This window comes from Medicago sativa, chromosome 5 (assembly GCF_051527215.1).
Source record: "Medicago sativa cultivar Bolivia chromosome 5, Bolivia_mono, whole genome shotgun sequence".
Taxonomy (NCBI): Eukaryota; Viridiplantae; Streptophyta; class Magnoliopsida; order Fabales; family Fabaceae; genus Medicago; species Medicago sativa.
Genome location: NC_140753.1, coordinates 19800773 through 19822632, shown reverse-complemented (window position 1 = coordinate 19822632; position 21860 = coordinate 19800773). Strand labels below are relative to the sequence as shown.

The 21860-nt window shown below is 32.5% G+C and overlaps 1 protein-coding gene and 1 pseudogene across 2 annotated transcripts; one reads left to right on the top strand and one right to left on the bottom strand.

Annotated features, from left to right (window-relative positions):
* Positions 1 to 2808: 2808 nt before the first annotated feature.
* Positions 2809 to 19451, top strand: LOC146920843 (disease resistance-like protein DSC1; annotated as a pseudogene). The gene is made up of 9 exons (XR_015011105.1): positions 2809 to 2895; positions 13445 to 13504; positions 13751 to 13854; positions 14169 to 14249; positions 14526 to 15005; positions 15651 to 16690; positions 16771 to 17058; positions 17165 to 17251; positions 17447 to 19451. The product of XR_015011105.1 is annotated as a disease resistance-like protein DSC1 (transcript).
* On the bottom strand, positions 19148 to 21076 carry LOC146920842 (putative mannitol dehydrogenase). Its single transcript, XM_085714281.1, has 5 exons — positions 20901 to 21076; positions 20640 to 20753; positions 20027 to 20540; positions 19789 to 19942; positions 19148 to 19618 (listed from the first exon to the last, which is right to left on the bottom strand). The coding sequence occupies exons 1-5, from the start codon at positions 20996 to 20998 to the stop codon at positions 19413 to 19415; spliced, it is 1086 nt and encodes a 361-aa protein (XP_085570407.1). The 5' UTR covers positions 20999 to 21076; the 3' UTR covers positions 19148 to 19412.
* Positions 21077 to 21860: the final 784 nt, after the last annotated feature.

Genomic DNA, 21860 nt, shown 5'->3' with positions numbered 1-21860 from the left:
AGAAAACTCCCAAAGAAACCAAACCGCTAAGCCTTCCACACACCACCTGCTAACAACACAGGCGCTAACCACGGCCAAACCTGAAGCCTGAATTCCACTAACACCAAACAAAAAACCAAGGCTGCACAAACACCAGCGCACCCCACCAAAAACCAGCAGCTGGCCGAAACAGTCCCTGCATAAAAACAGAAGCATACAGTGTAATTTTGCTAGACTTATGGCATGACTTGTGCCTTCTTCTTGTTATATTTTTAATAAAATATTATCTTTGCTTTTTAAAAAAAAATTCACAAGACTTTATGAATGGTTCTCCAACCAAAAAAAATTGAATGGAATTGACAATAAACTGCATAACTTACTGTGGAAGCTAAACAAAGATACTCGAAAGTCAAACTCTTTTAAAACAAAGGAGTGTGCACGAGACAAATGATGAGGGAAAAACTAAGGAGTGTGTGCTTTATTTGTGAGAGTACATGGAATAAAATGATTTGCTGGTAATTTTATGAATTTGTTGAAGGAGTTGAAAATTAATGGGTAATTATGCTACCAAAATAATTGATTCATTAAAAATATGTCACATCAATTTAAAATGTCTAATAAGTAGCAGAATATACATCTACATTTTTTCATTGTCAAATCGCACCAAAGACCAGAAGTGAAGGAATTTAATATAATAGAGGTTGAATAAAAAATTGCTTGAAAATGAATGAGATCCCAAAACTAAAATTTAAGATACAAAATTAAACAAATGACACTAAAAAACTGACAAAACAAGTCATCATAATGTTGAAACTTTCGTGGGAACCTTTATTCAGTATCATATTATTAGGTTAAAAACAAGCACACAGGTAAGATTGACATCACAGCTTCACCCAAAATCTTAAGACATTAATACATGAGTCATCTCACTTATATGTTGCTCAACATATACTATTGCATTCAATGCGTTATTTTAACTCACAGTTAACGCATTAACATCTCTCCATTAAGTATGAGACTCTCCGTGTTTGCGATCCACCACTACGAACCGCTTCCGCTCCCCAAAAATGTTGAAGCGGATATGATATCACCATTGGGACTTATGGGGAGCCAACACTTGTGTGAATCGACACATTGCAGAAAGAGAAACCACACAAGTGAATATGATGTTACATCTTCATCCAAAATTTTAAGACTTAAGTACATGATTTATTTTTCACTTATCTCTTCTTTAACCTCCAATTTTTATCCAATGTTGAGATTTAACTGACACTTGATACATTACAATATTCTCTCTATTGAGGATGAAGAAATTCTAACCCGTGCTTGGCACGAGTGTCCATACTAGTATATTAAATTTAACGAAATTCTAGTTTGTGCTTGACACGAGTTTTCATACTAGTTAATCTTAATTTACAAACCCAAAACAAAAAAAATTGTTTAGTAGCAAATTAAAGATATACTAAAAAATATAAGTGATGTCATCATTACGCTCAAACTACTATTTTAATTGATTAGCGCATTGAAAAAGGAAAAACATTGCATTCAATGGTGTAAAGTACTCCCTCCGTCCCTACATGTAACTATCAATTTGATTTTATATTTGTTCCTAAATGTAAACTTCTTTTCAAATTACTAGATGCATTTATTATTTTTTTTCCTAAGCATGCCCCTAATTAATACTACTAACTTATGTAAAGTCAAATTTAATACACATACAAACAAATGACAATTTGGTAATATTAACACACAAAATAGACACATTAATTACACTAACAACTTTTCTTAAGAAATGTGAAAAAGGCAAAGGGGGTTTACATATTGGGACGGAGGGAGTAATTATTTTCGCTCATACTACTATTTTAATTTGGCTTTTTTTTTAAGAATAATTTGGCTTTTTTTTTTTGGTAGTGGCCGGAGTTTTAATTTGGCTTTTTAATTTGGCTTTATATAGTACACCTTTAAGTATTAATATTTTTTTTTTATAAACCAGGTTATAATTTATTTTAATTTGGTGCTAATATTTTTTTTAGTGTTTGATAAAATTAGAGGTTGGATTAGCGTATAAATATTATAAATATGAAATGACAAAATAAAAAATGTGTATTAGTTAATATTTTTTTCAATTAAGATTGTAGGGGTAAAATTGAGATAAAAGTGAATAGCTATAAGCTTTAACCTACAAACTTTAAACTATAACCTACTTGAATTAACTTATAAAAAACACTAGTTTACTAAGTCAATTATTTCATCTTCATTTAACCAAACAATTCAGTTGAGCTCTATTGGTTAATAAACTTACCAAACACAAATTATTCAGGAGAACATGACTTAGATTCCTGTTTACAACAAATAATTTATACTCCCTCAGTCTTTATATATAAACATTCGTTTGTTTAAAAATTTGTCCCTAAATATACCATTTTTTTTACATTGTGAGCTGCATTTATTTTTTTTTCTTTAAACATACCCCTAATTAGTACTACTAACTTACTTTAAAATAAGAAAAATTAAATTTAAGGTATATTCAGGGACAAATTTTTAATCAAATGGATGCTTATATATAAAGACGGAGAGAGTCTATATTATATTATTATTTTTTCAAAAAAAATATACTATTTTTTTTATTATTATTTGATGTACCAAGGGAACATGTATTTTACTTAGTCTTTTTTTTAGGGATATTTTCGATTAGTCTTAACATTTGTGAATATTTTATCCACAAAGAAACTTTGAATACAATAAATATGTGTGGCCTTGAAAACAGATTTTAATGCGCTTTTAGCATTTTAAGCAAAGTGGATCAAACTATTGGTGTAAGGCAGCAGGATGGCAGCAGAGAGTTTGGCTGCCGAGGATCCAAATCCTACTTATATTATTGGTTTGAGGAGAACATCCGGAGGGAGGTGGGTGGAGGTAGTAGTACTTATTTTTGGACGGACAATTGGGTGGGTGGAATCCCGCTTCGGCAGAGATTCCCTCACCTTTTTGATCTAACTACAGATAGGTAGGTGACGGTGGAGGAGATGGGGAGGAGGAGGTGGGAGGAGGGCGGTGCCTGTAACGCCCTCCTTTTTATTTAATTATTTTTATTAAGTTAGAGTCTATTTATGTGATTTATTTAAATATGTGAGGTGTTAGTATTTTATTATGTGGCATTATTCTATTATTTATTAGAATATGAGAATTATTAGAGTAAGTAGATTTGGAGGTAATTTTGAGATTAGATGTCTTTTTATGATTTAGTCGATTTATTTTGATGAGTTGGTATTTACTAGAATAATATATATTTGTTATTTGTTAGAGATATATTTGTTATTTGGTGTAGAAATATATTTGTTATTTGTTAGAGATATATTTGTTATTTGGTGTAGAAATATATTTGTTATTTGTTAGAGATATATTTGTTATTTGGTGTAGAAATATATTTGTTATTTGTGAGAGATATATTTAATTTAGAAATAAATAAGATTATGAGGATTATTAGTGTGAGTGGAATTAGGGGTTAGAATAGAAAGAAGAATAAGTTGTTGGGCCTAAATAGATTTGGGAAGAATATTTTAGTATTATAAATAGAGAAGCTTAGGTTGGAAAGAGTTTACCTTAAACCGCTTTTTGGAAAAGAGGAGAACAAGAAAGAAGAGAAGAGAAGAGAAAAGTCAAGAGAAGAGGAGAATACCTTAGGAAAGAAGAACGCTGCTGCTGATTCAGGAATTAATCTAAGGTGAGGGTGAGACTATCTTGCATTAATATTAAGTTGTTAAATCATTAGATTACATCTAACAAGTTGGGGAGAGTTTGTGAGAATTTGAGAATTAGGGTTTTGAGAGAGTTTTGATGATTAGATGATGAAAACTTGTTGAATTGATGTAGAAATTGTGTACAAACCTTAGATAATCCATAGGATGATTATTGGAAGTAGTTTTGAGGTTAGAACCATGAGATTAGGTGAAACTTGGAGAAAATCTGCATTCTGCTCGAATTTTGATATTAAAACCTGTATTGATCAGTGCAGAATTGGTCTTAGGTGTAAACACGAAAGTTGTAGGTATGGATGTTAGCTTTCTAATATCGTTGGTCTCACGTCAATAGGATTTATAGAACTTGAGTTATGGTCAAATTACTGCACGTAGGTCACAGTGAATTTTTATGGACTTTCAGCACAACTTTTCCGAATTTAAAATGAAAACTGGTATTGATCGGTACAGAATTGGTATTAGGCGTAAACATGAACGTTTTAGATAATTTTGTTAGCTTTCTAGTGGCTTTGGTTTGACGTGAAAATGATGTTTGGTCTTTGAGTTATGATGAAAATACTACAGGGAGGTCTTAACAAAATTGTACGGTGACAGCATTCTCTGTTTCATGTTTTTGCGTTTTGTTCATATGTTTCTGTTTTGAATTGATCTTTGTTGTAAACATGAAAGTTGTTGATATTTGTGATACCTTTCCAATAGCTTTGGTTTGACATGAAAATATGTTGTGGATAATTTATTATGTTTTTACAAAGATACATAGTGAATTATTGTTGATGTTTAAATATGATGTTATATGATGTTGTTTATGATTGATGAATATGATGTTTTAAGATGTTGTTTATTATCATTTGATATTGTTTTATTATGATATGACATGAATTATTTATGTGATCCATATGTTGTCAAGATGCTAAGATGTTAAGATGTTAAGACGTTAAGATGATAAGAGTTGTTAAGTCGTCGAGTCGTTATGAAGTCATCAAGTTGTTAAGATGTTATGTTGTCAAGATATCAAGATGTTAGGATGTCATAGATGTTCATAAAGTTTCTAAGACGTAAGATGTTGAGTCCATGCATACTCATTTAAAGATGAGGGCTCATGCCCTGGAGCTTTTGCTCAACCACGACGATGAAGCTTTTGCTCAACCATGACGATGAGGGCTTATGCCCTAGGAGTATATTTATGCTCAACCACGATGATGAGGGCTTATGCCCTAAAATGGTACCACATGCATTTGCATTTTCATGATGATCAAAGATGGTTTAAGACGTTAAGAGTTGCATAGTCGAGTCTAGATGCATTGTCAGGTCAAGTTGTTAAGATTTCAAGGTATCGAGATGTTAAGATGTTAAGATGTCAAGTTGATGAGCTATTAATGAAGTGCTTTATGAATGATTATGATGCTTAAGATGATGAATGATTATGATGTGTATGATGATTGATTACGAAGTTGCTTATGATGATTGATTATGAAGTTGTTTATGATAAGATGCTATGTAATTTATGATAAGATGCTATGTGATTTATGATATGATGCTACATGTTTACTAATGATGATATGTGATGATGTATGTGATATTATTGATAATATAAGATGAAGTATATGACTAATATAGGAAGAATAGTGACACTAGTTAAGAAAGTTTAAGTTGTTAGATATGATTAGTGAATTATAAGATGTTTAAGTTGTTGAATGTACTTTATATGATTTATATGCATTATATTATTGTTTGAGAAATCTCACCCCTCTGCTTGGAAATGTTGCTCTTCGTATGGGTAACTTGCAGGTAACCAGGATTAGTTGCGGTCGTGAGTGGACTCCTCACAAGTGTGTCTTAGGTGCTCTGATACGTAACGGGATGGGATGATGTCTTTACTTTCTGTTCCTTACGTATTACTTTATGAATCTTTCAAGAATTGATGTTGAACTAAGTTTTATGAAACTTTATATTGAGGCCCTTGTGCCAAAGATTATTTAAGTTGTCAAACTATTCCGCTTCGAAGTTTTAAAGATTATGTTGTTATATTTTTGAAGGATAAATTATTATTCCATTTACGTTTTTTTAAGAAATGTGACATTCCGTTTTATGATGAAAAACTCTGATTTTATTTAAGAAATTTTTACGTTGGGAAAACGGGGTGTTACAATTGGTATCAGAGCAGGTCGGTCCGTCCGGCCAAGTAGATGAGTCGTTGTGTCGTGTAGTCATGTTTTCTAGTTAGTAGTTATGTTTTATTACGTGATCATGTTTACCTGACTAACTTTGATGTGGTTTTGTGTTTTGTTTGAAGAATCAATAATTAAATTTATTTTTTCTTGTGCTTTGAATTTCGAGGACGAAATTCTTTTAAGTTGGGGAGAGTTGTAACGCCCTCCTTTTTATTTAATTATTTTTATTAAGTTAGAGTCTATTTATGTGATTTATTTAAATATGTGAGGTGTTAGTATTTTATTATGTGGCATTATTCTATTATTTATTAGAATATGAGAATTATTAGAGTAAGTAGATTTGGAGGTAATTTTGAGATTAGATGTCTTTTTATGATTTAGTCGATTTATTTTGATGAGTTGGTATTTACTAGAATAATATATATTTGTTATTTGTTAGAGATATATTTGTTATTTGGTGTAGAAATATATTTGTTATTTGTTAGAGATATATTTGTTAGAGATATATTTGTTATTTGGTGTAGAAATATATTTGTTATTTGTTAGAGATATATTTAATTTAGAAATAAATAAGATTATGAGGATTATTAGTGTGAGTGGAATTAGGGGTTAGAATAGAAAGAAGAATAAGTTGTTGGGCCTAAATAGATTTGGGAAGAATATTTTAGTATTATAAATAGAGAAGCTTAGGTTGGAAAGAGTTTACCTTAAACCGCTTTTTGGAAAAGAGGAGAACAAGAAAGAAGAGAAGAGAAGAGAAAAGTCAAGAGAAGAGGAGAATACCTTAGGAAAGAAGAACGCTGCTGCTGATTCAGGAATTAATCTAAGATGAGGGTGAGACTATCTTGCATTAATATTAAGTTGTTAAATCATTAGATTACATCTAACAAGTTGGGGAGAGTTTGTGAGAATTTGAGAATTAGGGTTTTGAGAGAGTTTTGATGATTAGATGATGAAAACTTGTTGAATTGATGTAGAAATTGTGTACAAACCTTAGATAATCCATAGGATGATTATTGGAAGTAGTTTTGAGGTTAGAACCATGAGATTAGGTGAAACTTGGAGAAAATCTGCATTCTGCTCGAATTTTGATATTAAAACCTGTATTGATCAGTGCAGAATTGGTCTTAGGTGTAAACACGAAAGTTGTAGATATGGATGTTAGCTTTCTAATATCGTTGGTCTCACGTCAATAGGATTTATAGAACTTGAGTTATGGTCAAATTACTGCACGTAGGTCACAGTGAATTTTTATGGACTTTCAGCACAACTTTTCCGAATTTAAAATGAAAACTGGTATTGATCGGTACAGAATTGGTATTAGGCGTAAACATGAACGTTTTAGATAATTTTGTTAGCTTTCTAGTGGCTTTGGTTTGACGTGAAAATGATGTTTGGTCTTTGAGTTATGATGAAAATACTACAGGGAGGTCTTAACAAAATTGTACGGTGACAGCATTCTCTGTTTCATGTTTTTGCGTTTTGTTCATATGTTTCTGTTTTGAATTGATCTTTGTTGTAAACATGAAAGTTGTTGATATTTGTGATACCTTTCCAATAGCTTTGGTTTGACATGAAAATATGTTGTGGATAATTTATTATGTTTTTACAAAGATACATAGTGAATTATTGTTGATGTTTAAATATGATGTTATATGATGTTGTTTATGATTGATGAATATGATGTTTTAAGATGTTGTTTATTATCATTTGATATTGTTATATTATGATATGACATGAATTATTTATGTGATCCATATGTTGTCAAGATGCTAAGATGTTAAGATGTTAAGACGTTAAGATGATAAGAGTTGTTAAGTCGTCGAGTCGTTATGAAGTCATCAAGTTGTTAAGATGTTATGTTGTCAAGATATCAAGATGTTAGGATGTCATAGATGTTCATAAAGTTTCTAAGACGTAAGATGCTAAGATGTTAAGATGTTAAGACGTTAAGATGATAAGAGTTGTTAAGTCGTCGAGTCGTTATGAAGTCATCAAGTTGTTAAGATGTTATGTTGTCAAGATATCAAGATGTTAGGATGTCATAGATGTTCATAAAGTTTCTAAGACGTAAGATGTTGAGTCCATGCATACTCATTTAAAGATGAGGGCTCATGCCCTGGAGCTTTTGCTCAACCACGACGATGGAGCTTTTGCTCAACCACGACGATGGAGCTTTTTGCCCAACCACGACGATGGAGCTTTTGCTCAACCATGACGATGAGGGCTTATGCCCTAGGAGTATATTTATGCTCAACCACGATGATGAGGGCTTATGCCCTAAAATGGTACCACATGCATTTGCATTTTCATGATGATCAAAGATGGTTTAAGACGTTAAGAGTTGCATAGTCGAGTCTAGATGCATTGTCAGGTCAAGTTGTTAAGATGTCAAGTTATCGAGATGTTAAGATGTTAAGATGTCAAGTTGATGAGCTATTAATGAAGTGCTTTATGAATGATTATGATGCTTAAGATGATGAATGATTATGATGTGTATGATGATTGATTACGAAGTTGCTTATGATGATTGATTATGAAGTTGTTTATGATAAGATGCTATGTAATTTATGATAAGATGCTATGTGATTTATGGTATGATGCTATGTGATTTATGATATGATGCTACATGTTTACTAATGATGATATGTGATGATGTATGTGATATTATTGATAATATAAGATGAAGTATATGACTAATATAGGAAGAATAGTGACACTAGTTAAGAAAGTTTAAGTTGTTAGATATGATTAATGAATTATAAGATGTTTAAGTTGTTGAATGTACTTTATATGATTTATATGCATTATATTATTGTTTGAGAAATCTCACCCCTCTGCTTGGAAATGTTGCTCTTCGTATGGGTAACTTGCAGGTAACCAGGATTAGTTGCGGTCGTGAGTGGACTCCTCACAAGTGTGTCTTAGGTGCTCTGATACGTAACGGGATGGGATGATGTCTTTACTTTATGTTCCTTACGTATTACTTTATGAATCTTTCAAGAATTGATGTTGAACTAAGTTTTATGAAATTTTATATTGAGGCCCTTGTGCCAAAGATTATTTAAGTTGTCAAACTATTCCGCTGCGAAGTTTTAAAGATTATGTTGTTATATTTTTGAAGGATAAATTATTATTCCATTTACGTTTTTTTAAGAAATGTGACATTCCGTTTTATGATGAAAAACTCTGATTTTATTTAAGAAATTTTTACGTTGGGAAAACGGGGCGTTACAGTGCCGCTTGGGTGTGGCGGAGGCGTCTGTTAGCCTGGGAGGAGGAGAGTGTTTTGGAGTGCTCTGTTTTGTTGCATGATGTTATTTTGCAGGATCATGTTGATTAAAGATGGCGGTGGTCTCTTGATCCTATTAACGGGTACTCTATTAAGGGGACATACCGCTTTCTCACAATGGTTGACTCACTCCCGAATCAAAACTTGTCTGTTGATGCGTGGCTTAATCAAGTTCCGCTTAAAGTATCTCTGTTCGCTTGGAGACTTTTTTGTAACAGGTTGCCGACTAAAGATAATCTTGTTCGTCGTAATATTATTCATTTAGGAGATAATATTTGTGTGGGTGGGTGTGGCTTACTGGAGACTGCAGACCATCTCCTTTTTAGTTGCGAACCTCTTAGCAACGTTTGGTCGGCAGTTTTGCAGTGGCTTCATTTATCCTTTATTGCTCCTTCTGGGAGTAGGAATCATTTTTATCAGTTTGGACATATGGCTGGGTTACCCCATTCTTCACACATATTCTTTCAGATAATCTGGCTTGCTTGTGTCTGGATTATTTGGAAGGAAAGGAACAACAAGGTATTTCATCAAAAGGTTGCAGATTCACTTTATTTAGCAGAAAGGGTCAAACTGTTATCATTTCAGTGGCTAAAGGCAAATATGATTAGTTTTGATTTTAGCTATCATGAGTGGTGGCAACACCCTCTGTCTTGTATGACCATTAATTTGCAATTTTCTTTTTCCGTTTCTTTACTTCGGTGCTTGTTGTTATGCATCAGTGACTTATTGTTGTACTTTGTTTTGGTGATCATCTTTTGCACACCTTGTGCGAGATGAATTACCAGTGGTAATCTATATTCCATTTTTGCTTTGTTAAAAAAAAAAACGAAATTCTAGTCCGTGCTTGACACGAGTTTCCATATTAATTAATCTTAATTTACAAACCCAAAACAAAAAAAAATTGATTAGTGGCAAATTAAAGATATAATAAAAAATATAAGTGATGTCATCATTATTAAAAAGAAAAGTGATAACGTAATACTAAAAAATAAAAAGAACATGGAAAGTGATATCATGATCATTAAAAAAAACAATCATAAAATAATAACTTATTTATATTCGATATAATAAAAAATATAAGTGATGTCATCATTATTAAAAAGAAAAGTGATAACGTAATACTAAAAAATAAAAAGAACATGGAAAGTGATATCATGATCATTAAAAAAAACAATCATAAAATAATAACTTATTTATATTCGCCTTTGTCAAAAAAAAAAAAAACTTATTTATATTCGCCGTGAGCATGTCCGGTTGTCTACATTCATTCCTCAAGAAAGAAAAAAAAAAAAAAAAAAGGAAACAAGGAGAATCTTATTTTAAGTTATTTTTACATGATGAGAGAGTTAGATACAGATAAGAGATGAGTGAGACTTATTTTAAATTATTTTTAAAATTGACTCCCAACAATTTTTTTTTTTTGAGGACTCCCAACAATTTTTATTAGTATGTAGATCTGTCGTAAATATAATTATTCATTTTTTAAGAAACAGGGAGAATCTTATAATTCATCCGTTCATGTTATTGACGTATTAGGTGACAACATTAACATTAATGTATCCTAGCAGATATTGGGTTTTTAAATAAAAATTAGGTATCGAGCCAAAGCCTCTAGACAAAAGAAACGAACAAAAGGGAGGCTGCTGATTCAGATGTTTTTCTTAACCAAATTTGTTGTACTTCAAAAAATTATACTCACATATTAAATACAAAAGTTGGTGCTTGCTTGGGATAGAAGGCATCCAAGACCTGAAAGTCAAGTAAGGGACTTAAAATTAAATGAATGAAAGTGCTGTATAATAGAGTAGGTGGTGTTCTAAATGGTTAATAAGTACCATCATAGAGATGTTGTTTAGAAGAATTTAAGTTTGATTCCCACATGCCCAAATCATGTGCCTTGACTTGATTCCCAATCAATTTTTTAATGGTTATTTGAAAGATGGTTGTCCATTACCACCATCGTATACGAAGTGGAAGCTACATAAGATTGGTGAAATTGAGAAATAGGAATTTGAGTTTATGGATAGACAAAGTTTGTTCCGAGGTCTCATGGCTAAAGTACAGAAATCGCCGAAAAAAGAATTAAATCAACTCAATCCAAATTTGTGTGATACCCCATCATGAGAAAATGAAGAATTTGAAGTCATTCAAGAGGATAAAGATGAAGTTTCACTGGATAGGATATGATACGTTTTTGTTAGTATTCATATTTTGCTTGTTAAATAATGCATCGTCATATTTTTTGTGGTTGATGATGTAACGTCATTTTTTTTTGTAGCCAATATATAACTAACATTATATAAAATATATAGATATATGATTTTATGTGGTGGACAAAGCACCAACAATTTGTGTGGTTGTTATTGCTCGTATTTTATATAAATATATGTCTCGAGTTAATCAACAATTTATTTTATCTTTCATTTGATTTTATTATGATATTTGCTCTTGTATCTACTTCTATCAAGTTAATTATATCTCAGAATGGAAAAGTTGAAGCCCATGTCCGATACTCCGCCTTTAAAAGGACGGTTAAGGTTTTTTTTTAACCCCCACTAACAAGTTGGATGAGTTGAAGACGCAACTTAACAAATACTTTGTCCATCTTGGTCAAAATCAAACTACGTCTCATGGGTAGATATGAGGGCAGATAAAGATGAAGACATGTGAAAAACTATTTATTATCCTCAAGTTAATAATAATGATGGCAAGAGCATTTATGTTTAGGTTAATGGTTGAAAATAATAAATTATATCTTTGTGTTCGTTTCAACTGCGACTGCCAAATTTATCACTAAAGATTTGGTATCAATTTATGGACTTTTAAGTTTTTTTATTTTATTTTTATTTTTTATGTTTTGATGTGTAATAATTTGTAATGTTGCATTTTTATTGCATTTCAATCTTGAGTATTATGAATTTATTGTCGAATTCGTGTAATTTTGTTCATTTATGAATGATTATGTAATGGTGTGACTAAGTTTTGTTGTCAAACTTGTTGTATTGTTGATGCAAATTGTGTTCATAAGTTAGAGGCAATTAATGTCCTAGTGTTAAGGTCACAAATGATGTTCTGACTGCATACTAGGACTCAGCGGCAGTTAACTGTCGTTGAAGTCGAGTGGGAGTTAACTATCGATGATGATATTAGTGTATTTTTCAGGCGTGAATGAGCAATTTCATAAGTTAGAAGAGCTATTTTCAAAGAAAAAAAAAACGAGTACCTATTATTTACCGGCAATTATTCAAAGAATACTTTTCTTTAGCAACTAACAAGTCTCATGATTAAAATATAAAAGAAAGTAGATAAAAGATGTCCCATCATATCAAATTCATGTGATTCTTTCAATTTATTATTTTATTTCCAAATGCACATATTAAAGTACATATTATTGACTTTTTTTAGTTAACTACCATTGAAGTCATTGAGTTATTTAAAGAAAATTTTATAAAATTATAAATAAAGGGTTTTGTTACAAGATACCCTTTGGTGGTGTCTTTTATCAAGCAACACCTTAAGGTGTGATTTTCACTTTTTAGTTATAACTTTGCTAAAAGACACCTTCATAAAAGTAAGTTGGTGTCTTTTCTCAAAAGCTCATAGAGTAACTTGATAAAAGACACCTTCACAAAAGGTGTCTTCTATCATAACCCATAAATAAATAATGTCGCATATGACCAATTTAAAGACCCTTTTGAGTTTAATACCATTATGGATGTTTTTTGTTTTGTTTTTGTAAGTAGTCTAGTCGCTAAAAAGTCAAAGACATTAAAATAGGTATAATAGTCGCAATAATCCTTTAATGTATCATAGTTACAAAATAGTTCATGATCGTGCACTTCGTTTCGTAACTAGTAACCATTGATAGACTAATCTGATTGTTATTAGACATTTGGAACCAAAATGATTATTAACCCCCTTAAAATAATGACAATCTTAGTATTTGTCAAATGTACAAATCCAATGCTCTCTGGCAGCGTGGGAGTATGAATGTGTATGAGTTCACACTTTAAAGTGCAAATCCATTAATGCTAGTATTTTGTCACTATTAACCCGTGACAATGACAATGTTAGTATTTGTCACATGTGCAAATCCAATGTTAGTATTTGTCACTATTAATTACCAATAATTTCTTGGGATATTTTCATTTTTTTTTTTCCTTTCTGTTTTGTTCCGGTAATAACCTTGTGTTTCCCTTATTGCGATGTTCAAGGTTCTTGAGACAAAGAAAGATTGTTCATAGCGCACTTGTTCCAATCCAATGGCATATTTGTCTTCTGGAGCCTCTCAAACAATATATGCTGTAAATACTCTGCTTATCAATTACAAATTTGCGTTACAAATTAATGCTGAAACTTTTAGATTTATCAATATGACATTTTCATGCAGAAATGTTTAACTTTGCAGAAATTAGAGTGAACTGTTATTTTGGTCCTTAAAAATCAAGAATTGAGAATTCGATAATTCCTCACACCAGTCACACGTGTTGCTCCTGTTAACAACTTAGAATTGCCTCTGATTGAGCTTCTGTTAATTTGCATTTCCTCAGAGACAATACAGGCATTCTGGAAATAAGTCATTGCCATATGGACTGTTGTTGCTAGAACATCTAACTCGGAAATGCGGCCATTATGGGACTTTGGTCTAAATAATGTATGTGAAATATGTGCTGCTACTCAATCAGTTATAGTATAAAAGTTCTTGTTCACAAAAAAAAAAGTTATAGTATAAAAGTTCAGTGAAGACTCTTGTAGCATTAGTCTTTACTTTCAATCCTTCACCAAAATATACATTTTTTGTTATTTGAATTTGTATTGAAACTTTATCTATAAAAGCGTAAGTGGCAGCATGAAATCGAAGGAGCATATATCTGTTAAATCCTGCTCATTTTATAGGTTGATGATTTGCATGAGAATTGCATCTGCTTTATTAATTTTTTTTCTTGCATCATTTTTCTTCTTCTGTAGAGAATTTCAAAGCACAGGTTAAACTTGCGGGCTATTGCCGGAGTTAAAAAGAAAGAAATTGTCCATAAAATTGTCGCAAAGGTGATTGTTGCTTCACTGATACAGTTTAACTCTGATCTAAAGCTCATATTATATCTTCTGTTCTGACTAATATTATATTGCTATTCCAGATTTCAATGTTATTCAGAAAAATGTCAGCAAAACAATCCTTTTTAATTACCTGGTCTTGGTGTATTTAATTAAGTAGCAAGTTTTTGATAATTATTACCTGGTCTTGGTGTATTTTATTTATGTCAAAGAGATGTCACCCAATTTGTCATGAAGAAACTAATATATTTTTTTGTTAATAAGTTGAAGGGTATAGCTGAAAAGGCAGTGTCAAGCAATGCTCCCGAATCAATATACGATGTTTTTGTAAGCTTTAGGGGTGAGGACATCCGCCACGGCTTTCTTGGCCATTTGTTTAAGGCTTTTCCTCAAAAGCAAATACATGCCTTTGTTGACGACAAACTTAAGAGGGGAAATGACATATCACATTCACTTTACGAAGCAATTGAAGGATCATTTATTTCAATGATCATATTCTCAGAAAACTATGCTTCTTCACGTTGGTGTTTAGAAGAACTTGTGAAAATAATTGAGTGCAAAGAGAAATATGGACAAATTGTAATACCTGTTTTCTACAGAGTAGATCCCACAGATGTTTGACATCAAAAGAAGAGTTATGAAAATGCATTTGCTGAACTTGGAAAGGTATAATTCGTCTGAGGTTCAGCTATGGAGAAACACTTCAAAAATATCCGCTAATTTGTCGGGAATTACATCATCAAGTTTTCGGTTAGTTCTTTCCTCTCCATGAATTTTAAATAATCTCTAGTAGCTATATATTTAATTGTTTCATATATAGATAATAGTTATGCAAGCCAGCATTAGCTCATTTGCTTAAACAGCAAAAAGTCGTAATCTTTATTTTCTCTATTTTACTAGAGTGCATGCATATGAATTATATTTTTACTTTCTTAAATAGTCGTTAATGCTGCAACCTTTTTGTGCTGGGTTTAATATGAATCTAAGTATTTTGAGGGGTTTATCTCTGATTCCCGATCAGAGATACTTTGCGTTCACCAAAACAAAAATGGCTTGATTGTGATTATTGTGGTTTTTAATTTGGGCCAATGTGGTCTGTAATTAATGTTTGTTGGCAGCTTCTATAGACAAAACATGTAGGCCATACGTCAAATATTTAACCCGTGATCCAAACAAATAAGTTTATAGTAGTTGCTTTAACCATAGAGTACCGACTTTTCAAGTTGAAAGCGTGTCTGGTGTTCAACACGTGTCGGTCTTCGGCATCTATACGACACATATAGCTACATTTAATCACATCTATTTTCTTAAATTATTACCAAAGTCATGTTCGATATTTGTGTTATAGATTCTTAGGCCATTAATATTCATACATTTTTATCTTTTGTTGTATAGAAATGATGCTGAGCTACTTGAAGAAATCATCAAGCTTGTGTTGAAGAGGTTGATTAAGCACCCTGTTAACACAAAAGGACTTATTGGAATTGGAAAAACAATTGCACATTTAGAACCATTGTTACATCAAGAGTCAGAAAAGGTTCGCGTAATTGGAATTTGGGGTATGGGAGGTATTGGAAAGACAACTATTGCAGAAGAAATTTTTAATCAAATTTGTTCTCAATATGAAGGCTGTTGTTTTTTGGCAAAGGTGAGTGAAGATTTAGGAAGGCATGGAATAGCGTTTTTAAAAGAAAAGCTTGTTTCTACACTATTAGCAGAAGAAGTAAAAATCGATTCACCAAATGGGTTGCCTAATTATATTCAGAGAAGGATTGGTCGTATGAAGGTTCTTATTGTTCTTGATGATGTTAAGGAAGAAGCTCAACTGGAGATGTTATTTGGAACATTAGATTGGTTTCGATCTGATAGTAGAATAATAGTAACATCCAGGGATAAGCAAGTACTTATTGCTAATGAAATTGTTGATGATGATGCTTTATATGAGGTTGGGGTATTGGATTCTAGTGAAGCACTTGCGCTTTTCAATTTGAATGCCTTTAAACAAAGTCATCTTGATCGAAACCGAGTTTTGTGGAAAAAATAAAGAACTATGGGAAAGTCAGCTAGACAAACTTAAAAGATTGCCAATTCAAAAAGTTCATGATATAATGAGACTCAGTTTTGATGATCTTGATCGTTTAGAGAAGAAATATTTTTTAGATATTGCATGTTTCTTCAACGGGTTGAGTTTGAAAGTGGAGTACATGAAACTTTTATTGAAAGATTATGAAAGTGATAATTCTGTAGCTATTGGGTTAGAGAGGTTGAAAGATAAATCTCTTATAACGATTTCTAAAGATAATGTTATATATATGCATGACATTCTACAAGAAATGGGTCGGGAAGTTGTTTGCCAAGAATCTACTGAAGACCCTAGAAAGTGTAGTCGATTATGGGATCATGATATTATCTACGATGTATTGAAAAATGACAAGGTAAAAAATATTTGGCAATTTTAGATAACATTTGTCATTTTGGTAAAAAATATTATGATTTTCTTTTATATTAATGACAGGGTACTGATGCTATTAGAAGCACAAGTGTAGACTTGTCAGCAATTACGAAGCTGAAGTTAAGTCCGCATGTATTTGATAAGATGACGAACCTGAAATTTTTGTATTTTTGTGATATAGATGGTTTGGATCGTCTTCCTCAAGGGCTTCAATCTTTTCCAACAGATCTAAAATATCTTTATTGGATGCATTACCCTCTAAAATCATTCCCAGAGAAGTTTTCTGTTGATAATCTTGTTATACTGGGCTTGCCATATAGCCTTATAGAAAAGCTTTGGTGTGGAGTACAGGTAATTGAAAATGTGTCTTTCGGATTAAATTTATCTTAATTCAAGAAATTATAAATTAATTACTTAATCTTATATTTGATCGCACCATTTTTTTTTTTTATAGCAGGGTCTAGTTAATTTAAAACAAGTTACACTTTGCCATTCAAAATACCTGAAGGAGTTACCAGATTTTTCAAAAGCCACAAATCTAAAGGTACTGAATATGAGGTGGTGTAATAGGTTGACAAGCATCTATCCATCTATTTTCACTCTTGACAAGCTTGTGCATTTGGACCTAAGTTTTTGCTTTTCCCTTACAACATTTACAAGCAATTCCCACTTAACCTCCCTCAAGTATCTCAACCTTGGATTTTGCAAAAATCTTTGTAAATTCTCAATGACTTTAGAGAATATAGTAGAACTAGATCTATCGTGTTGTTCTATCAAAGCACTGCCATCATCTTTTGGATGTCAAAGCAAGCTAGAAGTCCTGGTTTTACTAGGCACTAAAATTGAGAGTATACCTTCAAGCATCATCAATCTTAAACGACTAAGAGTACTAGACATACAATTCTGCTCGAAGCTTTAGGTTGTACCTGTGCTTCCTTCATCCCTTGGAACTCTAATTGTTGAATGCAAATCACTGAAGTCTGTAGTGTTCCCTTCAACAGTTACCGAACAATTCAAGGAAAACAAGAAAAGGATTGAGTTTTGGAATTGCTTGAACTTGGATGAACGTTCTGTCATAACTCATAAATATTTATTGGCACTTGAACATGATTACATTGAATATTACACAATGAGCAAAGCACATCCAATAAGAAAAAGACAAGGGTAGCGTGTAGTACAAGTAATTAGTGAGTAGTACAATTTAGTGAAGTGCTTACAATTTAGTACTCCCTCCATCCTAGATTAAGTGATCCATTTGCTCATTTCACACATATTAAGAAAAATGTATAAATGAAAGATAGAGAAAAATGGATTTAAGTGCTCTTGTTAAGTATTTGTGCATTCTCAACTATAATAAATGCAAAGTGGAATATATTGAATTGAGAGTTTCTTGCGTTTTCTCACTGCATTCTTTTCGAATTCATCACCTTTTCTCATTGTTTCTTCGTATTTCTGAAGAACATTCTCTCTATTTTTGCAGTTTCTTGTTCTGCAAGTTTTTTTACCTTCCTTCTTCTTTCATGATTTTCAGTGTTTGTGATTAACGTTTCTCATCTTTTTCACCATATTACCGTGCCTCCTCGCCAGAATCCTGCTATAATTCAACAGCCACAAGTTAATGTGGATTCAATTTTCTATGTTCATCCTAGTGAAGGTCCCAATTCAGTTAGGGTTACGCCTCTTCTCACAAGATCCAACTACCTAGCTTGGAGTAGATCTATGCAACGTGCTTTTGGTGCGAAGAACAAGTTGTCCTTCATTGACGGATCCATCCATGTTCCTGCTATTGATGATTTGAACAGAGGTGCGTGGGAACGGTGCAACAACTTGGTTCATTCATGGATTCTCAATTCAGTTTCTCCACAAATTGCTCAAACCATCATTTTTCATGTTCATGTTATTGATGTTTGGGAAGAACTCAAAGAAAGATTTTCCAAAGCAGATAGTATTCGTGTTTCTTTGTTACGTTCTGCAATCAACAATCTCAAACAAGGATCAAAATATGTCCTTGATTACTTCAGAAAAATGAAAACCCTATGGGTGGAGCTTAATGCTCAGAGGCTTACGCCTAATTGTATCTGCGTCCATCCTTGTAGATGTGAGGCTATGCATTCTGAACGCAATTTTCGCTTAGAGGGTCAAGTCATACAATTTTCGCAATTTTCCAATAATATAACCTCTAATCCTGCTATTCTTTCTCATCAGGAAGCCTCTACTCCAGATATAAACACCATTTTCTCCAATACTTTAAAAGTTCAAACTCCTATATGGCTCATTGACTCTGGTGCAAATGAACATATATGGCTCATCTTGAAAAGACAATTTATATTTAATTACAATCAGTGATTAAATATGCTTAGGTAGATATTATTGAAATATTTAGAAAATGGGGTAAACTTGTGCAAGACACAAGTTCCTGCACTAGTTGTAAAAGTTGACATTCACATCATAAAATACATACATTATTCTATAACGGAAAAATACATTATTCATTCACATATATGTGAATAGTTCTGATTTTAAATTCCTATCATTTTGAATTGCAGACACTCTCTGTCCACGATCAAAAACCTTTATTGTATACAAGATCAAGAAAAAACAACCGACAATATTGGATAAACAAACATCCTTAAAAGAAAATATTGGATAAACAAACAAAAAGCATAATAATTGGATAAACACCAGACAGTGGAGTTGTACAAAATTTAAGAACTAGGTTTTAAAGTGTTTCCAATATCAATCACAAATCGATATTTCACATCTGCTTTGAGGAGTCGCTTCATTGCTGTGTTAACATAATCCATAGGTATGACTTCGATGTCCGGTTTTATATCGTGTTTAGCAGCAAAATCAATCATTTCTTGTGTCTCTTTCATGCCTCCAATGCCACTGCCAGATATCGTCTTTCTCCCTGCCAATAAATAATATCATCAAAATGTTTATACATTTATTTATTTATTTTCATATGTACAAAAGGGTTTAAACCGTGAACATATCAATCACAATCAATCATAAATTTAGAGATAGTTATGATAAAATTCAAACACTAGAGCCGTGGGAACATTTTTCACAACAACTTACCCATTATTAAAGGAATGTGAGGGAGCTCCGGAGGCTTCTCAGGTGCACCGACCATTATAAGTTTTCCGTGATATTTTAATAATCCAACTAGAGGTAAGAGAGGATGATCCGCTGAAACTGTATCAATGATACCATCCAAAGTACCCATCGCAGCCTATAAAATCATTGACATTAATAAGTTAATCAACTACAATTTCCAATTAAGATTATTATTATAACTTTGGTTTTGTATTTATACCTGCATTTTATCTTGGTCATGACTTATAAGAAATGAATCAGCTCCTAGGTTTTCTATTGCTTCTTTCTCTTTGTTGGGTGATGTACTAATTACTGTTACATTAGCACCAAAAGCTTTTGCAAACTTCACACCCAAGTGACCAAGTCCACCAAGACCAACAATACCTATATTCATACCAGGCTTGTCGAGTCCAAAATATCGAAGAGGACTATACACAGTAATACCAGCACAAAGGAGAGGAGCAGCAGCTTCAAGTGGTAAGCCATCAGGAATGCGAACTATAAAGTGCTCATCTGCAACCATTGAGTCAGAGTACCCTCCATATGTGATGGTTCCATCACTGTATTTCGCACTATATGTTTGTGTTTGTTTAGGGCAATAATTCTCAAGATTTTCCTCACAATTTTGGCATGCGCGACATGAATCAACTAAGCATCCCACACCCACTTTGTCTCCAACTTTGAACTTCTTTACTTTGCTTCCCACTTCTGTGACTATACCAGCAACCTCATGCCTATAATCATATATCAATTAGAATAAAATTGTAGTGGAAAATAGTAAAATTAAAAATTCCTAAGATATGGTTTGTTAAAGTAGTTCGAAGCATACGTACCCAGGAACTAGTGGATAGGTAGACATGCCCCATTCATTTTTGATCATATGAAGATCCGAGTGACATATCCCGCAATACTGTACTTTAAATGCCACATCTTTTTCACCCGTTTCTCTGAAAGTTCACGACACACCAAGAAATAATTATTTTGTCAACAACATTGTTCTCAACATATTAAAATATTTCTGTCTTCACAACAATTGTTAGCACTTTGTTAGTTTAAAAGATGTATAAAATGAAGAGGTGGATGGAGGAATGAACCTTCTAGAGAAGTTGAAAGGGGAGAGAACACCAGAAGTGTCTCTTGCTGCCCAACCAAATGCCTTCTTTGGATGTTCAAATTCAGGTTGTGTTGCCATTTCAACGTGACAAAAATTAAGTAAGTGGATGAATTGTGTTTTTAAGTAGTTATGAAAGTATATGTTTTTGTCGATATTACAAACATGTGGGAGCTATAAGGAGTATTTATAGTAGTAATCTTATATTGACGTATTTGGTGACGTTATACATACTTTTGACATATCCAGTGACGTTTTTGTTACCCCTTAAACACGTCTTCAAAATAGTCAACATTTAAAAGAGGGCACTTACTAGTTACTAGTGTGAACTAACACATGGTCCACACACAAAAGACTACTTTGCAATTTTGCTTAGGACCATCGCATCATTCATGTAAGTCCATCAATTTCCTTTAATAATACGTGTCTTGTACTAGATTTTATTTCTCTTTTCATCATTCCTCTGCTCTAGGCCACAATTATCTCTCTCAAATACCGTTGAGGCATTGAATCTCACTTTAAAATAGCATGAAGCAGGTTGTAAGAAACACAAACGAAAACCACAATTATATCTGCAAGACAAAAAAAAAAAAAACTCTTCTCTTCCCACCTTATTAATTTCCCACGTGTCTTATTTTGTTCGGATTATATAATCTGAATGGCATAAACACCCTATAGAAACCCTCTAAAGTACGTTAAAATATTTCGGATTTTAAAATCTGAATAAGACAAGTGAGAAACTCATATGGTAAGAAAAGTAATGACCAATAAAAAAAGAAAATTGCTTTTCTGACATAGAAAACATCACAATGACAAAAGAAAATTACCCAAAAGCCCCCAGCTGTAGTTAACTACCGTTGGGAAAGCCGACAGCAGTTAACTGCCGCTGGAGCCAGCGGTAGTTAACTGCCGTTGTGTTCGTAACATATTCAAGACAGAACAC